This window comes from Hippocampus guttulatus, chromosome 15, assembly GCF_054856545.1.
Source record: "Hippocampus guttulatus isolate MCC_2025c chromosome 15, RoL_Hgut_1.0, whole genome shotgun sequence".
In the NCBI taxonomy this organism is placed as follows: domain Eukaryota; kingdom Metazoa; phylum Chordata; class Actinopteri; order Syngnathiformes; family Syngnathidae; genus Hippocampus; species Hippocampus guttulatus.
Genome location: NC_141275.1, coordinates 6,684,747 through 6,709,207, shown reverse-complemented (window position 1 = coordinate 6,709,207; position 24,461 = coordinate 6,684,747). Strand labels below are relative to the sequence as shown.

Here is a 24,461-nt window from a genome sequence, read left to right as displayed (position 1 = left end):
CAGAATAATGAGCCCAAGTGTAGGTTGCTGATCCATTTAATTGTTTCAGTAACCTGATGACGACAGTTCATTTCCATATTGAATTCAAGTACAATTGTGCTCATGCCATGTTTAGGGTACTTGTCGAGTCATCCTTAGAATAAAGTCAGTTGCTTTCACAGTACCTGGGATTTTTCGGTACCCTGGCATAATAGCGTTCCAGATGAAAGCGCGATACGTGGCCGCCTGTTCTTTGCGTGATTTTTCTTGCAAGATTCTGTATTGAACCCTTTGATTGGTAATCTTGACAATTCACAGTGCGTGTTCATTTTCTAACAGTATTAAATAGATTTTTATAAAGTGAGCCTTTATCTTGAGAGCCAATCTTGGAAATGCATCACAAAGTCAACCATATTTGATGGTTTAAAACCGGTGTCAAGTGGAATGTCCAAAAGCACCTGCTTATGTATTTGCTCGTGAAATACATTTGACCAATTAGCTTTTGAAGGCAACACGGCCGATCCAGGAAGTGTTGAAACTTTTCGCCAAGACAAAACTACATCATCACACAAGGTGCACGCCTTTTGTCTGTCATTTGATTGTGGACGAGGTTTAAAGATGGTCGTTAAGTGGTCAGTTTGACAGGGACGGACTGTACTTTCTCGTTTGACGTTTTCGCCATAGACGTTCGGTGAGAACACTGTGATAGCTGCAACGTTTTGCACCGCTTAACTGCATTTGGCCGTGAGCCGGGCGTGAACGACAACACGATGTGGGAGCAAGAGGAATTTGCCAAACACTGGCGGAATGAATTTCCCGACGGTGAAGTCCCACAAATGAACTTAAATTCGATCGAGGACATCGAGTCGCAGCTGGAGGCTTCGAAAGTCAACCTGAAGCGGCTGCAAAAGGCTCTGTCCGAGGAGAAATTCAAGGTGATCTACCTGCAGACCACCATGGCGCGACAGAGAAAAAACGACGCGGAAAGTTGTCACGGCAAAGACGTCAACTTTAACGCCGACACTTTCGTGACTTCCAAGATTGGGAACTTGAGGATATCTCAGCGACCGGGCGATGGCTGCGACGGTAAAACGGACCAAGTGTCTGACACGGGAGATGGGAAGCTCCAGTCAGCTAACGCGGCAAGTAATTCGTTCAGCCGGGAGCGGAGCAGGTTCAGCGGCAAGACGGGCAAGCCCGTTCCCATCCCCGTTCCACCTCGGAAGCCGAGCAATCCGAGACGAAATCCTCCCGGCCTCTCTCAAACGAGAAATAATGATGACAACAGCGACAAGGAGTTTGAAGATTTGGAGCTGAACGAGAATTTTGTCAGGAATAACCTGTTGGTACCAAAGGCTGGGATTAGAAACAACCAGAAGACGCCCAGCATCCATCACCCGGACACCCTGCGGCCTTTTCGCCTGAGTCGAGACTTGGACTCGGGGGACGACAGTCGAATGTCGCCGCCCTTCCTGCACATTGGACGTGGCTCAGGCTGCAGCACCCCAGACAGGAGTTGTGATGGCTACCTCAGCTCAGAGCATGACGACTCCTCTTCTGCAGGTACTGTTCTGACAACAAAGTATGAGGGCATGATTCGTGGTTGTCAGGGCCCGACCTTGGGTAAAGGCTTGTTTTTTCATCTGTCTCATGTAGTCTATTTCAACTTTATATCCCAGCTACACGGTGCTGTGCACATTGTCTCTTCAGTTTTTAGTGGAGGACTGCCTTTGATACCTTTGCCATCTCTCAATACCACCACTATCATGTCACAATGATCGAAGTCATCAATACAATTCAAAATTGCAATCCAAAAGCACACGACTGGACCACACGCACCATCTGAAGCAGTTCCAAATCAATTATCGAATAGTATGACCAAAGACACAAAACAGTTGCATAAAATACACCTTACTCAGCAGAGATGCTAATTGGAAAATGGAATAATGATGACGTCAGACGTGATTTGCATGTTGAATTAGGCTATAACAAGTTTTGACTAATTACTCAGTGGATGGGAAAAATGCTGTTGTCTTCGAGGGTCATGGCTCATTTTTAGAAGTCCAAATACTCGGACACCAACCTTTATCAGCAGCATGGACTCTGTTTCCAAAGTGTAGGGGACAAATTGTTCACGAGTAAGCTAACTTTCATTTGCTAATCAGCATCCTTTGCATTCATGTGCTCTTCTTCACAATGGCAACAGAAATAGGCAACTGTGAAACCGACTATAACACATTGACAGTTAAGCATAAGTAGCCAGCTGGTGTGATGGCAAAACTAAACATGATAAGGTAAAACATAATTCTTGCATGCGACATAATTGCAGACTCCAAAATTTTCAACAATTTTTCCAAAATCTGAACTGCTTATCCTCATTGAGGTCGTGGGCAGCTTTATTTTCGGACATATTTCAAATCATACACTAACTCAATCATTCCCAAACATAGGGCGATATGTGCCAATCTGAAAGCTGAAAAAGATTCAAACAATTGCTTCAGCCTCACTTTTACTTCCTCAAGAGATTGTATGCATGACATGAGTCAAGTGCTGCTGATCCACAAAGGGATGTGAATAGAATTGAGGAAGACTTTTAGGAGCAGACAATGTTTGTTGTGACACATGGGTTCCTTTTTTTTTATAAAATATTTTGAGGATCACAAGTGAATTTATAGTAGGCTGGTATCCTCAATAGTTTAATGTTTTGGTTGTATTTGAAGCAGTCAGAATGCTTGGAAACAAAGCATGTTAGCTTTACGCTCATGTGGTGTGTGACACTATTGTCAGCTCAACTCAACTGTATTTATGGAGCACTTTAAAACAACCACCGCTGTATACAAAGTGCTGTACACGGTGCAAAAATAAGTCATAGAACAACAAACAATAAATGAATACCGAAGACAGTAGAAAGCACAAAAAAGAGTAAAATTAAAAATCAAGTCTTATGTTGATGCTATTTTTACAACCCTCATCAAAGACTTTAACGCTCAAAATGTTAGGCACATATTTGAATTTGATTTAAGATATGACTCTGAGCATGGTACAAACATAACAACAACTGGGCCTAATTTGAGAATTTTTAATTCTGAGAAGTATAACCTTTTTTTTTTTTTTTGCTCCCATCTTTGTAGACCAACAAGACATTTTTTTGCATTCTGTGCTCTGACAATTGGACTCATCATTATTAAGTCTTGGTTGTTGTTGACGACAATGAGATGTGTGGGAAGTTGTCGCAATAGTCTGAGGCATTTTATAGTCTGTGTCCACTTGGCTGTCGTAGCAACAGTAGATGTCGAGCTCATGGTCACCGAGCAACAGCAGTGAGCTCACACCAGGCAGGAATCTTGTTCATGTTTGCGGGGCCTACGTCATCCATCAAGTCATGCGTGTCCTGAACTACAGAATGCAGAATGTCTTCCCCTGCTTTTTGGGGTCTTGATTCACAGCACAGTGTTGTTTCCAATATGGAGCCATTATCCAACATCACTAATCTCAGTGTGAGTAGCCATGCTATTGTGCAGCAGACGTAATGTACTGCGATTTGCTCTGAAAGCACTTTGCCAGCAGGATCGTCGACGACGTGTTAATGCAAAATGCCATTATAAAATCTTTATTAACTCTGTAAGGAAAAAAAAATACACATTTCTTATTTAGCTTATAGGATAGGTGAGTACCGGCCTTGTTTCAAGGTATCAGGTACACTTGTAGCCATTTTACGATGGGGAACTAAAAGACATGCTTGGCTATGTCAATTCTCACACATGCCCATTATATGGTTTACATAAAAGCCTAGCAGGAACTGACCTTGATGGTCGTATTTTACGCACAGCCTGAAGTCACAGTTTGTTTAAAAAAAACAAATAAAACAGTGCGGCATATATAACCAAACAAATGTCACTTAAATGAGACATTTTCAACTACTACCGTCTGAAACACCGCCTTAAATAAATGTATTGCGGCATGCAATGCTTTCTGGGAACAGAGTGTCTGTAACGTCATGATCTGATGAAAAAACAAATCTTTGACTGAGAAGATTCTGGATAGATTTTGACAACATTCCTCAGTGGTCTAAACTGGGATGCAAGGAGTTGACATATCACTAGGCAGTATTGGTAGGGCATGTTGACCAGTTTCCTAACCAGCTGATTATATAGAACTTGGAAATCTCTCAATGTTCAGTTTTTGAATGATAAGGGCAATAAACCATTTTTGTCTCAAGAGCGGCGAGAGTTTGCTGCATGTCACACATTTCTTCTCCCCCTGGGTCGACGTTCTCTCTCTCTCTCTCTCCTCTCGCACGAGCAAAACTTGTTCAGACTCGACCTGTCTGGGACTCAAAGTGCAACAGGGGAACAGGGAGAGCTGGTTTGGAGTGCGCTTTTTGTGCAGGTTTCATTATTTTTTAAATCGTTGAACATTCTAAATTAACACTCAAGGGGAAAAAAATCACAGATTAATTTAAAGGCTATATCACCGAGATCTTTGATGGCGTGCAGGCATTGTCATGATTTTTTTAAAATTGGTTTTAGGTTTTAGACCAAAGAATGAGGAACTTACCCCTGAATGAATGTTGAGAATGTTAAAATGTTATTTAAAAGATTGCCTGTACAGCTATAAAGGTTTAACAATGGTAGTTTGATAGTGGAACAGTTTTGACTGTTGGAAAAATTGGTTCAAATTTGAGATAAATTGGAGGTCCACTAGAAGAATTCGATTGAACTTTGATGGTTCCATAAGCAAATAACAAAAGTATAACTGAACACAGGGCGAGTAGGATGACTGTAGTAGTTTACGCTGCACCTGTCTCGGAAACGTTACGAAAAGGGTGTGCAAGGATGCTCATTGGCTTACCGAAGAATGTAACTCAAATCTATTCTGCATGCGTATATGACTGATTTCCTGTCTAGAATTTACTCTAAAATGTGTTTCAGGTAAAGCCGTATATCAGCCCTTTTAATTCTGTGTTGTGTTTGAGACCCGTGTGTGGGTGTTGAATCTTATGAATGTTAATTTGTATGCCGCTGCTGTGCCGGAAGGCAGACAGGATGCCTCAGTGGTGACACTGAGATGCGGGCTTTTGCAGCATCAGCTTGAATGCAGGACAGAGTGTTTGAGTGCAGGAAGCATTGTTCTGCATCTGAAGTGTGAAATGCACAGGTGCTGCTTTCCATGCAAAAACAAACAAAAAAAGTCCTGTCTCGTGTGTGGTACGATGTCTGACATATGTGTTTACGGGGTTTAGTGGTAGAACACGTGCTTGCTCACAAGTCACAATTTGCCCGTGTTTCTTATTATTGCTATACTGTTGGTGTCAAAGCCACCTCCAGAAATTAGCTTTCTCCACATAAATGTTGAGCCCACCATCAGCTTTAAATTGAATCAACTCCATCATAAATGTCAGAATTACACTGGTGCCTTGAGATGCAAGTTTAATTTATTCCAAAACCACATTCATAACACGAAGCACATACCATCTTTACCCATTGAAATGACTGGAAATTAGGATAATCCCCTCCAGCCTTTCCAAAAATCAACACATGTGATTGTTGTAGTGTGTGTTTTAATGAGTAAAGAAAACACTCAATAATATTGTACTTTATGCAAACATACAGTAATGATAATTAAATAGAATTAAATAGGATTCATAAAAATGGCTCAACTCCTCTTTGAGCTCATCAGTTCGTCACTATTTGTCACTCTATAAAATATAGAGGGTATTGGCAGTTCATTTTTCACTGTTGATACATTCTAATTAGTGTTGTTAATAACATAGTGGACCCTAAACGTAATTTTAAAAAAGTCTAGCCCGGAGATGTTATGAAGCTTCCATAGAGAAAAATCGAATATGATTTCCGTTCAGCTGCTTCCGTTTTCCTTTTCGACACTATTTCCCACACGCCCTCTTGCACTAACGCTCTTTTAAAATCGGTGTCAAATTTGAAGTTAGAGTGAAAGAAGGGGCCAAGGGTGTCTTCCTATTTTCTTGTCAGTTGACTGATTCACTCTTGGTCGCTTCCTTGTGTAACCACCAAACCCTTTTGTGTCACTTCGTCTTTACCGTGAGTTACGACTTGGCTGTGGAGAAAGAATGTGACTTCAGTCTGTTGTAGGTGTATCATATTCATATTTTCCTAATAACATAGACGCCGCCTGTAGTTTGAACACCCTTTTAGGATGGATACTTTTTTGTGAAAATACACTTGTAGGTTGAGGTCAACCCACTGTCATGCGTGACGCCATATGAGAGGAGAATTCAGCTCAGTAAGCATCCTGAAGGATAAATTTATTAATAAATTAAAGAATGACTTTTTATGGGGTTTTTTGCTTTTATTTTGGGATACTGTTGCATCACAGCAAGGCATCACTGACCGCAAATAAGAAAAGTGGCAGGGTAATTGTAAAATCGTTACTAATTGCAAATGTGGTAATTCCTATTACTACTACTGGAACGTGTGGAATAATTACTAATAGAATAAAACAGAATATACTCAACATAATCACACTACATCACACTTTAGTTGTAGCACGAACTGTAATTTCATATGGAAGAGCCCTGAAGAAACAACAGTATTATTATTTTTTTAGGTACCGGTATAATAATTCGTGCTTCTCAGATGTCAGTGCTTAGAATCTTGTTCTCAGTGTAGGGGATTTCTGGAATGACTGAGTCATGACGGTAACCTTGGCCAGACCAGTGAGGAAAATGTTTTTATGTGCTGCATGAATCATCACCTCGATGACAGGAGACTTGGCTTAGACCTTGTCCCCCTGTCAACTCCATGCACATTGCTTGTGTTTTCCTTTGACATACCGCGTTTCTACAGCCGCAGCATCTTGTCAGCCTTTGTCCATCTCAACGAACCATGTCTTTTTTTATTTGATTATTTTTAGCTTCATTCAAGTGTTCTTGTTTAAAAAAATACATCAGGCAGTAGTGGAGCGTAATGAAGTGACGTACATACGCTCGGTTGTTTAAAGTGGTTCTAGATGAAAAAAGAGCGAATCCAAATCTCCTTTCATCAGTGATTCGGAGAAATCATGACTCAAACCTGCATGACGTCACACACACGTCTGCTACAAGCTAAGTTGGAAAGTAAACGCCAGTGCAGTGACGAATACAGATATTGAGTCAATTCTCCTATCCCTTTGATATGATTAAGATAAGATAACCTTTATTTGTCCCACACTGGGGAAATTTGGTTAGTGGCATTTAATAATTTTTTCCAGACTGATACCAGTACGAGTGTGCACACTTTAATTACCAATACAGAGCACCGATAGTACTTTTGAGAGAAAAAAAACAAATTCATTCAATACAATGACCCACATTTGTGAATAATGGCTTTTACTCATTTTTAGATTATTATTATTATTATTATTTTTTGCCTTTTACGTATCATTGGTTGGTGTACTGCACTGTGAGTATGTGGCACATGGATAGATATGTCTGTTACACATCAATCAAACAATCACATTCAGTTTTCGCCATTCATCAATAAAACTCACTGACACTCTGCTCACCATGTGCCTTCGGCATGACAAGGCCATCACATCTGCATGATGGGTAGAATTTGAGACAGTGTCGTGCGGCTGTCTCTTGAAACTGGCCCTTGGCTCGCGATCTCCACCCAGATAAACTCATGTGGGGTGGAAATAATATTATTATTAGCACCACAGTTGTGTAACACCGTGCAGAACGGCTAGCTCACAGACACATCTTCCGATGGAGGTAAATAATAAATATTTTAAATTTGAATATATAATAGATTGGAAAGAACTCAAGAAGAGAAAAAAAACCTATTTGTATATAAACAAAAAGAAACATTTCCTGATTTGTCATGTGATCCAGGAAATGTGCCCACCACCATCTAAATTTTATAATTGCATCATACAACAATTTCATTGGGGACAAAGTAAAAAGACAGATTTGGATGTAGACATTTTGAAGGAAGCCTTTGTCACAATTACCGGTAAACAACTAAAATCATAGCATGCTAAAAGATGGTTGCCGTCTGTGTAGTATTGCGAGATAAATGGAGAGAATGCGGTTGCTGTGTGGTTATCTACCCAACAATGTCTGTGTGGCAGAAAGAAAAGACCTGTAGGGTGTCAGGTTACAGGAGCCCCCCTGTGTGGCTTTTAAAAGTAACAAGAGGGTCCCATTTTGAAACACTAGCTACGTAGTATTGAATGATCCAAATATAAAGAACTGCTGTTTTTGCAAAGCATCATTCCTTTATTTTGATTTCTTCTACATGTCCATCTCCCTGCAAAATTCAAAGCATACCTCATTTTCTCTTGTTCCTCCACCAAGGGCCGCACAGGAAAAATCGACGGATGCCAAGGCCGCTTCTTTCTTCTTCACTAGGCACGCACCAAAAATTCTGCGACTGAAACATTTCAGTCAAATATAGCCCAAAAATATATTTTAGATTTTTGAACCAAACATTTTTTTTGGTCATTGCAACAACATTCCGAAACCGCACGTTGTGACGATGCATGCAAAATATTTTAAAGCAAGCCCTCGGGCTTCTGGGTGGGCTAAACAATATAAAACCTCGGTTGCACTCCTGAGTCGGCCTTGAAGGTCGGGGTCAGATTTGGCTGAAGAAAAAAAAAAGTGTCCTACACTGAAGTCAGGTGAATGTACCTCCCACTCCACCATCAGTGAGTCTTATAGGTAAAGACAAATACATTTGTATTATACTTTATGTACATTTATTTTTAAAATCTGCGATGTCACATCTTTTTGTGAATGGTGATAAGACAAATGGGGAATGATTTTTGGGTGGCCCGCAGCCCCGGAATCTTTCACTATAGTGAGCACCAGCATCATTCTGTCTCCATCTTCAGACTTCAGAAAAAAAAAGCAGTCTGTACTAATCTGCCAATCTTTGAAGGAGTGTTTACTGTGTCAGAAGTAAGAAGTACAATGCGGGCAAACTTGACGCAAACCATGTCACGTGTTATCTCTAGAACTGTATACGCCGCGGGGTGCTAAAAAAAAACAAAACAGAGGGAAACCTGTTCTTGATAAGCAAGTGTGGATCAAATTGTGTCATCTACCAGTCACATTCCACAGGCTTACATGTGTCAATCACTTGTGCCGATCAACTAAATAGTAGCCTCATTGAGGCTACTTATGGGAAGTGTTTATTTTTTTTTTATATCAACTTGCTCAGATTAAGTGCTTGGCTGTGAATGCAAACCTCAAAATCAGCATGTTTGGGGGGGGGGGGGGGTCACACAACCACTTGTTTTCATTCTGACGGTGCAGTCGCCAATCTTTATGAACTTGTGTTGGCAGAAACTAGACACGAGAGGGCAGTAGTTGACCACATGGACAATATACAGTCCTGTAAATGGCCAAGTTTGTCTCCATTGCTTGTTTTGTGAGCTATTTACACATGGTGTGTTTTTGTAAGAGGCACTATGAGTAAGAAGGACATACAGGCGCTGTATAAACACGAGGTGTTCAGCAGAGCATGTGTTTACGCCACCTACCAAACCGGAGCTGATTTAGTTTATTCCAACATTGACCCCGATAGATCAAAGATAAGACAAGACCAAAATAATTATGCTGGCATGAGACAAATAATTGCTCTCTAACTGGGATCCCACACTGTTAAAACCTGACGTTGTCGCGTAACTACACAGAAGGAAGACTTCTTCGTGCACTTGCCATCAAAATCATCCCAAGGGCCCTTTTGTGCTATTTCACATATTAAAAAAAAGGGGAAAAATAGAAAGAAAAGCCAGGTGCCAGACCAAAAAACCCCCACCCCAGATGATTGCACGAACTCTCATTTAACAAGCAGACATTCATCACTGGTGCACTCAGAGCTTTTTAATAATGTATCGTCATTCCTACCCCCATCCTTCCTTGTACTAAAACAAAGGGAAATGGGTGAAGACCATCTACTCGTCACTCGTCTCTAAGGAGTGTTTACACTTCCTCACAAAGCCCTCGGTGCATGTCAGTGAGGCAAACGCTATCTTGATGAAGCTTTGGCCTGTGATCAATTGAATGATAGCTTTAAATGTGATCGATCAAGTGTAAAACCACACCATCATTTCAAATGCTTAAATTTTGCCTGTTAATGAACATATGGAGCACAGACCCCAGTTCATTACCTGTTTTTTGATACTGTTAAATTAAGTTGTTAAAGATTTGATGATATTTATAACCTATTTGGAGGACATGAAACCTACGTTGTGCTTAGGTGTGTGGCTTCCCAAAAATGGGCAATTGCTTATTCCATACTTCTCAGTGTCTGTTCTTTGTGGATACTCTTGTCCTGTTGTGGTTGGATAAACAAACACAAATACAGTGAGCGATACCTCGACTTACGAGTGACTCAAATTACGAGTTTTGTTTTTTTCCCCAGATACAAGCCATCTCTCAGCTGATGAGCTTCATCACATAGGGCACAGGTGTCGAACTCAAGGCCCGGGGGCCAGAACCGCCCCGCCACATCATTTTATTTGGTCCGCGAAAGCAAATCATGTGTCAACTTCCATGATGCTTACTAAACTCTGTGCCGAAATGTCAAATTGTCACATGTAATAAATAACGTTGAGATTTTGCAATAATTTTGTTAACCTGTTCACACTCACTCAAACAATCATTGACCAAACTATTATATATTGAGTCGACTAATTTCAAAACTGGTGATCCATCAATGTGTTGTGTACAAGTAATAATATGTCAATGTTTATCTGGTTTCACTGTCGTAACGGCCCTCCGAGAGAAGACATAACCCCAACTTGGCCCGTGACAAATGAGTTTGACACCCCTGACATAGGGGAAAAAAATCTTCCAAAAAAGTGGTTCAATGTTATTGAGATTCCCAATTTAAGGTAAAAAGAAAAATAATCCATGTTGCAGTGAACAAAGCCAGTTGCTCTGCTATCTTAATGCTAACATCAAATGGGAAACACCATAGACGGGTTCACAGAGCTAGCATCTTGCGGTAGTTAGCCATCTTTCTATTTTGCTCTTGCTCGACTTCATGAAGCATTTTCAAAGCCTTTTCACATGCATGGCATAAATTGCTCTCCTCTTCTCGTGTGTGCACCTCCACCGTCTCTCACATAAATGTACAAGTCCGTTACATTGGAAAACCTTTGAAGAGTTGAGTGGGGGGATGGCAAGCTTGTGTCGAGCAGGGATTTTTTACATTTCTCGTATCGTTTTTTAAAATTTTTTATTATTCTCATTTCCCAGTTAGTATTCCAAAGAGAAGCTGAGAGGAGCAGGTGGGTGAGGCGGGGGCGAATGTGGGGTGGTGACTGGAAAATTAGGGCTATTAACAGACACCCTTTTGCCCCTGGGGGGAAAGAGTCGAAATATTGGGGAAACATCGGATGGATGAGTGGATGCGCTTTGGGTCGGCGCAGTGGGGTGCGGGTAATATGTCGGTGGGAGGATGGCGGATGGTGTTTTGATTGGCTGGTGAGCCGCCGTGTGGCCTAATTACACACATACACACACACGCGCACACACTTATCTCTCTGTAGCCTACATGACTGTTATCTGTTAAATTGTTCTGTTAAAAAAAACAGCATAGTAATTTGTGGGCTTTTTTTCACTCTATCTAATTGCAATAAAAAACATTCTGGTTGTGCACTGGGAATAAAAAAAATGTTTTCAGTATTACTATTTATTTTTGACAAGTAATCTCGTCATGGTCTAGTTAGTACTTGACATCGTCACAAAGACAGCGTTTGTGGACTTGTGTGAGAAAAAAGCACAGGCACCTGTTTGATACGGCTGTCGATGTGTGCATAAATGCTTCCGATATACTTCAAACCGTGAGCATCTTTCATGGCGCACCACTTTGACTTGAATTATTATTTAGCAGAAAGGGTGTGTGAATGAAGATATTTTCTAAGGGAGTTTATGCTTTTGGAATTGGGGTTTAACCATCTGCAATTTAAATGTGGCTGCCTTTGCGTTAACAATGAGGCCCTGCCCGCACGCACAGAGGCAGTGGGGAAGTGGTGTTGAATGGTGACCTTTTTACATGAAATGAAATGTTATTCCGTCTTTTCATGGTGTTACAAAGAGCCAGTCAAAGAGTTTATCTGCAACCGGACAGTTGCGCCTTACCTGGCTGTGTACATTGTAAGAGTCAGAGTTGATTGTCCCAGATTTAAAACAAAGGATGCATACAGTAGCTAAATGTATTTTTGATGAAGCGCCTCTCTGCTGTATTCCTCTTCGCTTGGATGGCATGTCCCTTTTTATAAATCTGCGTGTGTGTGTGTGGATTCTTCATAAAACATGCTTAGGTTTTGTCCCCCCCCCCCCCTCTCATTATTTAACATAAACGTGTGTTCCAAAATGCCTTGGCAGACATACTGCGTGTGTTTTCTCCAGCTGGCTCAAAAGAGCAGACAAAGAGCGATGCTTGGAGCCCGCTTGCTGGTAGAGGTGGGGCAGCCCAGGGAGGGGGTCCTCTTGTCAGCCTTTGTGTCCTAATTGAAGTTTTTAGAGGGGGTCGACGCGGGGGAGGATTGTAGTTTGTGGGGCGGGGCAGGGGTTTGAAGTGAGGCCTTAATATTAGTCTCTGGTTTTGATGTTTGTCAAAATGAGTATTGGGTTTGGTCTGGGGTAAATAATGGCAACATCAGCATTTTATCGAGCTCCCAAACACGTGTATTTTATTACTTAAGGTTCATAAAGTTCACTGCCGAGCCAAGATCAATAAACTACTGTATGGAAATAATAGTTAAAGCCAACCAAGCAGTACACATTTGCACTAATCTTCTCTGTCTGGGAACCAAATAATGAATATTTTATTACCCAAAGCTTAGGTGATAGATATTTGTCAATTTCAGGAATTGATATTTTTTCTTTTTCTAAAAAAAAAAAAAAAAAAAAAAGAGAACATACCAAACCATTTCTGCGAAAGTCAACAGAACTTAAAGTTCAGTTTTTGGAAGTGTCAACCACTTAATGTCCTTTATTGCCAAATGCAGGACTGAAATGGGACCATATCAACCAATGGTTCTTTTATAATATTATTATTATAATATACATCTATACATTTTTTTTACATATTTAACAGTTACATAATTACCCTGTTTTTCTCCTCCATTTTCTTTGTCTAAAATTTAAGAGTGAAAAGCACCTGTTCATTAAAAAAAAAAAAGAGAGAAAAAACCCAACCACCACCACCCGAAGCAAATTAGGAAACGGGAAAATCTGGACCATAAACTAAACCTGTTTGTTTGGACACATGAGAAAAAGCACTCTAAATGTAATGCGTCACCTCTGAATACCGCCTCTTCTTGAAGAGCGAAAGAAGAGAGAGAGCGAGAGGAAGGGGTGCATGTGAGAGCGAGCAAGCCAGAGAGAGAGAGGAGTGCTTCTCTTTTCCCCTAGCAACGGTAGGCTTTGGTTGTTTCCAGCCTGTTGTTTTTTGCTCACTGTCTCTGGGCTACACACACGCGCACACTCATACACTCCTTTGGCTCGCTTGCTCGTCTGCCTGTTGGACCCCCAGGGTGTCTCTTGACATTTCATCCCAAATTCACGTTGAGCTCCTTGCTCCGAGATGAAAGCTTTATCGCAAGGATAAGATCAGGAAGAGAGTCACGGCAAATAGCCGCAACTTAAAACAGGGCGGACGGAGCGGGGGAATAGCGGGGTGACTGAATCGGCTCGGGGGAGAGCGAAGGAAGGTAGAGGAAAGGAGGATGGAGCCCCTTAGTGCTCATGGCCTGCCTCGACTCTCCTGGATTGACACCCTGTATAGCAGTAGGTACCCGTCCGTCTATTTACCCCTCAATACATCACCTCCCATTTGTCTTGGTGCGTTTCTTTGCGCTCGCGCTCCTTCTCCATCTCCTGCACTACTCGGGTGCTCGTTTGTCTGAGACTACATCTCCATCCACTCCTCACAGTGGGAGCGTAGCACTTTTCTTCGGACTTCCAATTAGCGTGCATTACTGTAGTTGTCCATAACAACCCCGTTGACTCGACTGCCCCCATTCCCGGCTAGCGCTAACGTCTCATTCCTCCTGGCACTTTGCTGCCAAAAGCAAGTCACGTTCTGTCGGATGTTGAATTTTTAATCCAGCCCTTATTGCTCTGACCACTGTGTTGTTTCTCTGACATATTTCTTATACTTGGCTACGCATAGGCAGTGCATCAGCTGTGAGGAGTGATTCCCTCCTCCGAATTCCCTCACTTTGCCTCCAGATTAAGCTTGAACGAGTTTTGAGTGAACTGTTGAATGGCTTCATTAAGAACTGTCCCCGATAATAACAATTGGGAATAGACCTTATTTTTTTAACTAGAATCCTGTGTTGCATTTTAGCCAAAGGTAGAATCTTAGTCGATGATTACATCTTTTAGTGCTGGAAATAATAAATACTTGTTGTGCCTCATGCGAAACTAGCATTACACAAAAGTAGCGTGACTGCTACTTTTACTTCTCCTTCGTCCTCTTCTTCTTGTACTTTTTTTGGGGCATTTGGCAAGTACTTACCACCATCTTAGCACGTTACAGGAGGTGGCCATTTGTCAACTGCCAAAAGAAAGTGAACATGATGAAACGGGAATTTTGGGTGCTCGTCTCGGCCCTTATTTTAATATATACAAGCCGCATATGAGTGTAAGTGGCTGGTCCTGCCAAACTATGAAAAAAAAGTGCTATTTATTGTCAACCCCCCCCCCCCCCCCCCCACCCCAGAAGACTCAAACATTCTCCGATACTGCAACACCAATACCGCAACATCAGCCTTGAGGGTGAGGATTTGACTGTATAATCTTGATCAAATGTAGATCAAAATGAATATAATTCTTTAGAGTTCAGATTTGTATGCAATTATCTCCTCTCAAAAGGATCTGAAGTTGTTTCCCTACCAGTGTCATAGCACAATGATGCTGCTTGGGGGAGTTGTCACGGAGGACGTCTGTGTTTGTAGCACAGGTTCCCATAGCTAATGTTCTTCAGCCCGCAAATTAGTTGAAATTGAATCGATGATGCCTCTGCTGGTTGCTACCAAATAGTCAAGTCGTTTTGTCTCAGAAACAATTAACCAACAATCATTTCCATCCCAGTGAACAAATTCTTAACAATCACTCAATTGATTTTGGTTGTTGTGACCCACCCCTAACAACAATATATCATGCATGACATAATAGAGGTTGTATACTATTTCATCATGGATGCAGCGAGATTTTGAGCTATAGTAAGCGCCCCTTCTACTTTCAGCCTTATGTTAAATTATGCTAATTTTGAGCTGATTCATTTTTTTGCTTGTGACAATGGTATTAATCATTTCTTTGTTTATAAATTAAGAAATTAATATGTATCATGAGTAGAACTATTTTAAAGTTGAGCTTCTTTATACACTGTATATATCTCACAGAAGCAAAGTTGTCAGTTTTGTGTATAAATCACACACAAAAAGATTATATATATATATACACACATCAATAACAGCCTTCCATTTGGGAGCTTTTTAAAAAAAATAAAAAATAAAGTAGGTTTAGGTAATAACCAAATTTTTCATCAATGGGGATCATTGTATTTAGTTGCTGTACTATTTTGGCATATTGCTATTTTCGTTCCAGTATGGCTAATAAAGTCCCAACAACTAATGTTCTAATTCACACTTTAAATTATGTGAGAGGCTGGATGTGAACAATAGTATGTGCATTCTTAACAATTACAACAGCATTTACAATCCAATCTTTACTTTGAGCTCTTTTTAAGCACACTGTCTTGAATGCACCTGACATTTCATCCTCCTTTTGCCATCCACACCTCCTATATCACATACACGTGCCTCTATCGCTGAGTCTTCCACAGACCAGAATGATAGAATTACCCTACTGGCTTTTAGCTTCTCAATGCTACTCTTCAGGCTTCCTCTCTTCTGTTATGTTGCCCCTGAATCACTCTGTGGAACATGACTCCAGTGTGGTTGTAAATGGTGTGTACCAGTAATACACTTCCTGAAACAAAATGTATGGACGAAAGATGCGTCTGTTGTAGATTTCCTACCGTGCGGCGCAAGTTCCATCCGTCCAGCATTAATGGCTCAATCTTAAACCGTGACCACACATCTCTAAGTCGCCGTGTAAAGTGATCTATCGCTTATTGTCAAATCACTATGTGTGGTATAAACAACATGCCGCAATATGCTTACATCTGAGAAGGGAAACATTTTAGATTCATTGTAGGTCAAAACATTGGAGTTGTGTGAGTAAGATTTTATTTTATTTTTAATTTCTTTTACATTTCAGTACCCTGCGATTGACTGGTGGATCATTTAGTCATTTACTGTATATGGAACCCGAGTGAGGACAAAGAGGGTGGATAGGTGCGACATGATAACCCCCCATGGAAGAATGATATTATTTAACTTATTCCAAAAGAAGGAAAGAAGATGGATAGATGGCTAAATTCATCCTCTAGAATCGCTTGTTTCTGCTGCTTGTAGTTCAAGACAATCCTTGAAAAAGAAAAAAAACATGGCCCCTGCGATGAATGGGGATTCACTGTAGTTTAGTTTGGTCAGGTTTGTAATGACATAGATAAAAGTTGTGTGTGGTACTGCTTTTTCCGTTGAGCTGGATTACTTAATCAAATATGTCTCAATGCATTTTCCCTGACATTTTTTCCTACTTTAGCGAATAAGGTGCTTTTCCCAATGCCTCATTCAAATCTCACTCCGACAGTCCTTTTATAGTTTTTCCCATGCTGCAGCTACAACGAATATTTTCCAGAGGCTGCCAAACCTTTGTTCCTGTCAGCAGCCCATCATCTGTGATAAATGCAGCCAACCTCACTGCTGCTCCTGGCTGACTTTGACCCAGTCCTAGTTCTGTCTCTAAGTGTTTAATGTTCGCAGTTATTTGGCTGGCACGTGACCTGCGACTGCAAACAGCATTCTGAATAGCGTCCCAGCAGAGCCACGGCGAATCACATTCATCTCACCCCACAAAATCAATTTGGAACAAATCATCCACTCAATTCGTGCCTCAATCTTTTTTTTTTTTTTTTGCAGCCCATGGCTTTAACCTTGATGGCAACGCCATTGAGCGCAGATCATAATCTCATAGCGTTCCTGAATATGTCAATTACGAACACAATAACGCAACCACTTTCAAACCTCTCAGATCAATCTTAAAAACAAATTGAAACTAGATTGAATGTCAACTTCTGGTACTGAAGTTCCTTACTTATGGCATAACGCGTGCAGTTCCAAGTTGAAACTTGGTGTACCGTGCCATTCAACCCATGCCATGATTGCGCTAGTTTAATTTTTCCAGCTCCATCTTCTCACCTCCATTATTCTGATCAATAGATGAAGCAAATGTCTGGGTCGTAGCTATAGAAACAGATATTCAGGTTGTATACGCACTGCGACTCCAATGGAGAAAGTCTTTTTGTCAGCCCAAAGCAGAGTTATGTAATACCATAATCTGGACTGCCGCTACCATGCAAGGCTTTTCTGCTTTGTCTTGTAGCATCTTCCTCCCTCCCATTGGTCCTTTCTTACATAATCCACTTTGATGTCTAATTTTCTCACAACACTAAGAGAATTTTTTTTTATATGCTGTGGGGAAATGCTGACAATTTTGTGTATATTTTAAGATGTATTCTTAAAAAATATTTTACCTAGAATGTAATCACTTCTTCCATAGCGCATGCCACCCCAACACAAACATTTTTTTTTAGATAGAAATTGATGATGAGGTGTTTGTGCAATCTTGTTAAGCACCAACAAAGAAGAAATTGTGATTAAAATAATACAGTTTGCGGATGGATGGAGGTAATAATACAAATTTGAATTAAGGCTTCTCAAACAGTGTCAATCTAAAGCGGATTATTATCCATTCAAAGTCTGAATTATTATTTGGTTCTGATATGAGATCTCACTTGATCAGCGCAGGTTTACCGAATAGGTGCAACATGTTACTACAGTTGAGACAGCCACATTAAATTATGCTATGGTCCCAACCAAGCCCCCCCCAAGGAGTGTGAGTGCAGTTGAAAAGAGTGACGGGCAGATGTGGAACAAAGTCAAAACTCTAATTTGGCTGCTCCGTCTTCTGGACTCTCTGCCAAGATGATGCGCCTCTGAACCAAGTCTGTCAGGGTTCATTCAGTGACAACCATATGAATAATAGATGCTTCTTTTCACTCAGCTGGTTTTGTTGTTATCCTTCCATGAAAACATACAGCAAATAAAACCATGTGTGTGACTGTTGTGCTGAATTGATTTCAGAAATATTCGATGTTTGTTATGCTTTCAATTGTTCCTGATGTAGTCTGTGAAGATTACATCAGGATCCTCTTGAATACATCGTGCAGCCAAATTAAATGGCTTCCTTTATATATTGTGATAGCCCACTTGCCGCCTTGACCTTTTCCTCTTCCCAACTCTGACAAAGGGCTTTAAAAAAAATTATTATTTAAGTGCCTTTGAAATGACTATAATGGTGAAAAAAGGTGATGCTCGCCACACGCATGATCAGTTCTACAACTATACATGTAGAGTCCCATTTGCTAATTAAAAAAAAAAGGCGGCTAATTAAATGAGCCTAAAACCATTGAGAAGAAAAAATCTAATTGTTCAGGAAAAACAGACCAGCAGTGGTACTGTCAATTCGGTGTTAACCAATTCATGGCCTGAAGAACTACATGGGAGCAGCTCCTCAAGGCAGCATATTTTGTTCAATGTGACACTGGCATTGAAATAGAATGGCATAAAAAAAAAACACCAAAAAGAAACGATGCATCGATTTACTCTCTTAATTATCCCCATCGTCTATCAAGGTCATCTGACCAGATGCTCACCACAAATACAAACTTTTCCGAGGAGGATAAGGTTAAGATGTTTGCTCTGCCACTTAAGTAGGTTCCACTGTAGCTATCGGTATAATCTTTATACGTTTCTCAGTGGCATTTTCAATGTTCTATCGTCACATGGGTGATGCTCTGAAAATCCTTTGTTATGCCTGATGTTAGAGGGTGTGTCATGTGTCTGTGTATTTCTGCTGTTGTGATGATCTTTGGGGGAATAACACTATGCCCTCAGGGACTGGGGCACCGTGTGTGTGTGTGTGTGTTTTCTGTTATGTTAGATGGCAGCCATCGTCAGAGGTAACCGCATCGTAACCGCCAACCATCTTCTTTTGCCATCCATGCCACGTTCCCTTCAGCCAATGGGCTCATAGGAGCATCGCCCTTCCCGACCAATGGTGCAACCAATGTGTTTACATGCTCCCGGAAGGCAAGCGCCTTGATTAAGTATGCAGGGTAGTCGAGCGGAATGAAGAAGATGGGGGTGGGGGGGGGGGTGAAAGAGAGAGAGAGAGCAAGAATCAGCTCAAGAGAGATGAGGCTATTACGAGTTGAGAGAGTTGATGGATGCTTTAGAGCAACATTTGACCAAACATCTATACCTTAATTTATTCATTAGTTCAGGTGTTCTGAAAAATGAGACAGAAATTCATAACTACTTAGGGAATCACAGATCTAAATCTTGCTCTGTAAATGCTTGCTCTAGCATTCCGCTATTTGAAGTTAATTTTGAATTAATGATTGATGGCCTCAGTGTAGCTTGGCCTTCTGTTGCCCATAGGTTGGCCTGTCTATCGCGGTCGGGCATCGCTGCTTGCATCCAGACTGCTGCAAGAAATTTCAGCTGCATCAAGGTTCATTTTCCTTTGGAGCGGTATGTGATAAATGGATGGCGTCATGATGACAGCATGTTTTCCCTGGCATCCTCTCAGTCCCCTCTTTATTTGTAAGTGACCACTTAACCTTCATCTTTGTCGATGGAACACGCTCAAAATCAATGTTGCGATACGCACACAAGGCTGTTCCTTTCTGTGTGTCCAGTGCACTAACAAGCTCATACCAGGAGAGCTTCTCGTCTGTATGCCTTTAGTTGAGAAGCCGCACGCTGAGGCCTCAATATCCTACTATAGAGTGATGGGTTCTGTTCAAATAGATAAACTTCTAAAGACAAAGATCCTCTTTATTGTTATTGTTTGACTCTCCTTGCTCGAAACCAGTGGTTAACAAAGTCAAAATTTGAATAAAAATGAATTAAATTTAAATGAGTAACAAACGCAATACCCCCCCCCCCAAAAAAATAAAAATAGAAAAGCTCCACACAGGGAGCAAGAAGTCAAATGAGCTACACATGCCACCCATGCCACAATAATAATAATAAATCAAAAAGGCAACACAGTCAACAATGCACAAAACAAGCAATGGAAAACAAGAAGCCACACTGGTGGTCATAAACAAAAATAAGACGCATAGGAAGTCAAGAAAAGGCAATTTTAAATAGGACTCTGAATATTAATGCAATGCAATGTCTGTTTTTGTAAACCAAAAGAAATCACTCTGCATAATTTCGGGGATATTGCAAGACATGTTTGCACCAATGACCGGCCAACCCTCTTGTCCAAATTGGCTAACTGTCCAAAGTATTTTAATTTTTTTAATTTTTTTTTTTTTTACAAAAGGAAATCCCCTTGTGCCTTAATGCTCAAGAAAGGTGCAAATATTTTGATCATCTTTTGTTGGTGATGATGTCTGCGAACACAGACTGGCAAATACGAATATCTCCACTGTGATTAATTCAACCGAGATGATTGTCTTTGCAGTACAGTAATCCCTCGCTATTTCGCGGTTCGTTTATCGCGGCTTCAGTGCATCGCGGATTTTTTCAAACATATTCATAATTTTTTTTTATATATACATGGAGTACAGTACTGTATATGTTGCTCTATGTGACTCGCTGTTGTTTTGCAGCTCCTCGCGGACCGTTTGCGGGCTTAAATGTATTTTTTTTTAAACCTGTATATGTTTATTGGTCGCTACTTCGCGGATTTTCGTTTATCGCGGGTGGTTTTGGTCCCCATTAACCGCGATAAACGAGGGATTACTGTACTGAGTGCGTTTGGAATTTTACTCTTCCGTTTTAACATCAGAGCTTAGCATCTGGTTTCTCCCGACTCGTTTTCATATGGTTTCATACTTCTGCGTAGTATTCAAATTGAGCGAGTGAGTGTAGTAAGCAGACAGCGCAATTATCAGTGGCGTTGCCCGCAGGGCTGTCGACAGATGCTTTAATTTTAATAGATTCCCTCATTCTTGTTCTCCCTTGCACAGTTTGAGACCCTTTCCATTAGTGCGCCAAAACGACTGTGGTCTCGATGCCCACACGCTAAATCTGCTGAACGGCACAGACTGTGCTCCATGTGGGCGTTTCCTGGCTTGTAATAGCTCTTGCATATGAACGATTGTTCGAACATACCTTTTCACAAACAGTTGGGCACGGATGAGAACCAGAAAGATGAAATGGTATTACAATAATGGATAAGCATTGTGTTAGTAAAAAAAAAGAAAAAAAGAAAGAGGAGCTTGAACGCTCTTCCACACATGACAGTTCTCATCTAAGGAAGAATGCGCTTGGGACCAAGCAGCGTGAACCCTTGGGATTTCGGGTAGCCAATTACAATGTATAGCGACTGGCTGCCATGGGGTTTGGGTTGCACGCGTCAGGGGGTAAGAGCAAATCATGCGTGGAATAGGTTGTCTTATCTCTGTCTACCTACAGACATATGGCCCATGAAGATATTCAGCCGTTGTGGAAATGTCATTTATTCGAAGAGGTGTTTCAGTCCTGTCAGTACCAGTACTGTACTTCCGGTATCCGATGTGTGTGAGTCACAGCAGCTTATTGACCTCTGAAGTGCACTTAGCATATTTCTATCAAAGCTCTATAGGTAGCCCATTATCACCTCGATCATGAGGGGGAAATGAATGAATATCTCAAGTGCGGGTCTATTTCAGAGGTTTTCAAAACACTGCTTCTAGCAGTCAAATGTACATTTTGACCACTTGTACTATCGTATAGAATCGAATCTAATGCAAAAGCTGTATCACATAAAATCATGACTTTACAAAGATAAAATTATCAAATTTGATTGAGAGTGTCAGATGGGTGTTAACTATTCCGTGGTTTGCAATGATGGTAGCATTCTACAGGGAGCTTTGTCTTATATTTCCGTTGCCAATTTGGCAACATGAGAGTGACATCGTATTCAAAATAGTTATCTGTTTGAGGTACTGCAGAAAACACTAATATAAACTGCAGTCAGTGTAATTAACATATTGTTAAAAAAAACTTGGTGTCAATCAAAACTAAGCATTACTGCCTATTTAAACACATTTTTTTCATATAGCCATATAAGTTATTTTTTAACATCATTTTTATTAGTAACCACCCTTGGATAGCTTCCTTGGAAAGTACGTACAATTCTTATTCAATGTTCCCTGTGCGTGAATGTGTCCATTACTGTTTGTGCCAGTTTGAGAGTGGTAACACGGAGTTTGTGAATGGAGGTTTTATTCACGTGCCAATGTATTGAGATTGATCGCTGCCGAGATGTCTCGTGGGGCAAGTGGCCTGCAATGTGTACTGCTTTGGCTCCACTAATATGACTTGCGGCTATTTGTCTTCCACTTTTGTGTGTGTGTGTGTGTGTGCGTGTGCGTGCGTGTGTGTTTTCCTGAATAGACAGATGTTTGAGCACCTGGTGATTCACAAGTCTGCTACAGTGGAAATAAAATGCAGGGGAAGCTGAATAAAGCAGCAAATTAGGTGTAAGTGGGTTTTTAAAAAACAATGTTTAAATCCCTTGCCAAGAGCTTCATTATGAGTAGCTGAAACTGCAATTTACAGGATAGATGTCTTACTTTTAACTGACTGAATCTCCCATCGTTCACATTCTCATGTTTTAAGGTGGTTTTACAACATTTGTTCGTTCGCCTCAGTCCCATATCATGTTATTGCTGTTGAAATACCGCACCATGATGAGCATTGTAAAAGTTCCAGGATGTACAGACAAACTTTCATAAAGGATTTTAATTTCCCCAGTGTCACCTCCTGATTGATGACCATATGACAGTGATGTGGAGCAGCCCACGTCAGCCATTCAACACTCACATAGTCACATTTATTTTTTACTATACTGGCTGGAAAATTGCAGTAGGCATATTATTGGGTTGCCGATACAGTAATGGCCGAAAAGAGTTTACGATGTATTGCACATCAGTCGATATAATAATAGAAATGATAATAGAAAATGTATTAAATGAGTTTAAGATAAACTAAAAATAAAACACAACTACCCAAAGAAAAAAAAACATTGTTCAAAATATCTGGTTGAAAACTTAATTGTCAAGGCATGTACACTGTCGTATACACGTATGTACAAAGTACAATGCAGTGTAATGTTTCCGTTCATGCTCCTCAAGCAATGCTGTTAAAAAAAAAAACATGAAAATCTGGACTATGGCCAAATGAAGAGGGTCCCGCCCTTCCCTATCTCTGGTTGGCTGAGACCATGATATATGTCACTTGATGAATTAAAGAGTCAGGCTTTGATGCTTTGTGAGTCAAGGAGGCTGGTTGTATGTGGTTGCAACCTCCGATTTTTTTCAGTTGCACCATTGTGACGTTAGGGTGCAGGGGCATGCCCAAATTAGTCGCAGACTAGAGCCTCGCCAATTAATGTATTTAGATTGATTTCAGACAAGCTAACTTGCATGTTTTTGGAATGTGTGAGGAAGTCGGAGTACCTGGAAAAACCTGTGCAAGCACGGGTAGAGCAGCAAACTCTGCACATGAAGGCTGGAGCCGAGATACGAGCTGTGAGATGACATATGCTAACCACTATTACAAAGTGTTACCAATACGGGTGTAAAGATAGATATTTTTTGACCAATGTGATAGGTATCAATATAAGGCCTAACGATTTGACAAAAATTTTCATATTGCTTTTTTTTTTAAAAACAGTACAATTTGATATGATAAAGGCTTTTGATAAAGTGCTTCATATAGCTGAACAGTATTCAATATTTTCTTGTGTGGAACAAAAAAAAACCCCATTTAGAAGTATTAAACTTGTATATTCAGCCACCCATTATCAGAGCTACTTATCCAAATGTGGGGCGCGGGCATGCTGGAGCCTATTCCAGCTGTCTTCGGGCAATTGGTGGCATATGTCCCGAACTGTTTTGTGTTCGCTCAAACATCATCACAAGCAGTTTCTTAAGGCAATTTTTCTTGTTTACTCTCATTGTGATTTTTAAACTGTGTGCTAGGTGTGACTTTCCTTAGTTCATATGCAAATGGGAGATGTGGGGATTTCTTTTATTTGAGTATGACTAGGGGCTGGTCTGGTGACATTGGCTTGTGATGTGTGTCAGACGGCCGGGTGCTGGACATTCTTGGCACTCTAATGTGTGACAGTCTGTCGTCCCAACGGTACCAGAGCAGCCTGTTTGCAGGGGCCATTGGCCATCTCAGCCGACAGTGTGAAAAGGGCAAGGGTGTTTCCTCACTGGATACAGTTCAGCTTGCGTGTGGTTGGTCAGCATTCTAGTGAACAATCAAAATGGACCGAGCCTCTGCTAAAACGGATGAATGCT

At 40.8% G+C, this 24,461-nt stretch overlaps 1 protein-coding gene across 4 annotated transcripts in view; it reads left to right on the top strand.

The window, feature by feature from the left end:
* The first annotated feature begins 528 nt into the window (after nucleotides 1-528).
* abr (ABR activator of RhoGEF and GTPase) overlaps nucleotides 529-24,461 on the top strand; it is a 77,269-nt gene continuing 53,336 nt past the window's right edge. For 2 of the 4 annotated variants that reach the window (XM_086130630.1, XM_086130629.1), the window contains exon 1: nucleotides 529-1,542. In XM_086130630.1, the coding sequence (XP_085986756.1) occupies nucleotides 750-1,542 (793 nt within the window). In that variant the 5' untranslated portion in view covers nucleotides 529-749. Of the gene's footprint in view, nucleotides 1,543-13,642; nucleotides 13,749-24,461 lie in introns of those variants that run through there. The other 2 variants (XM_086130632.1, XM_086130633.1) reach the window with 2 other exon arrangements.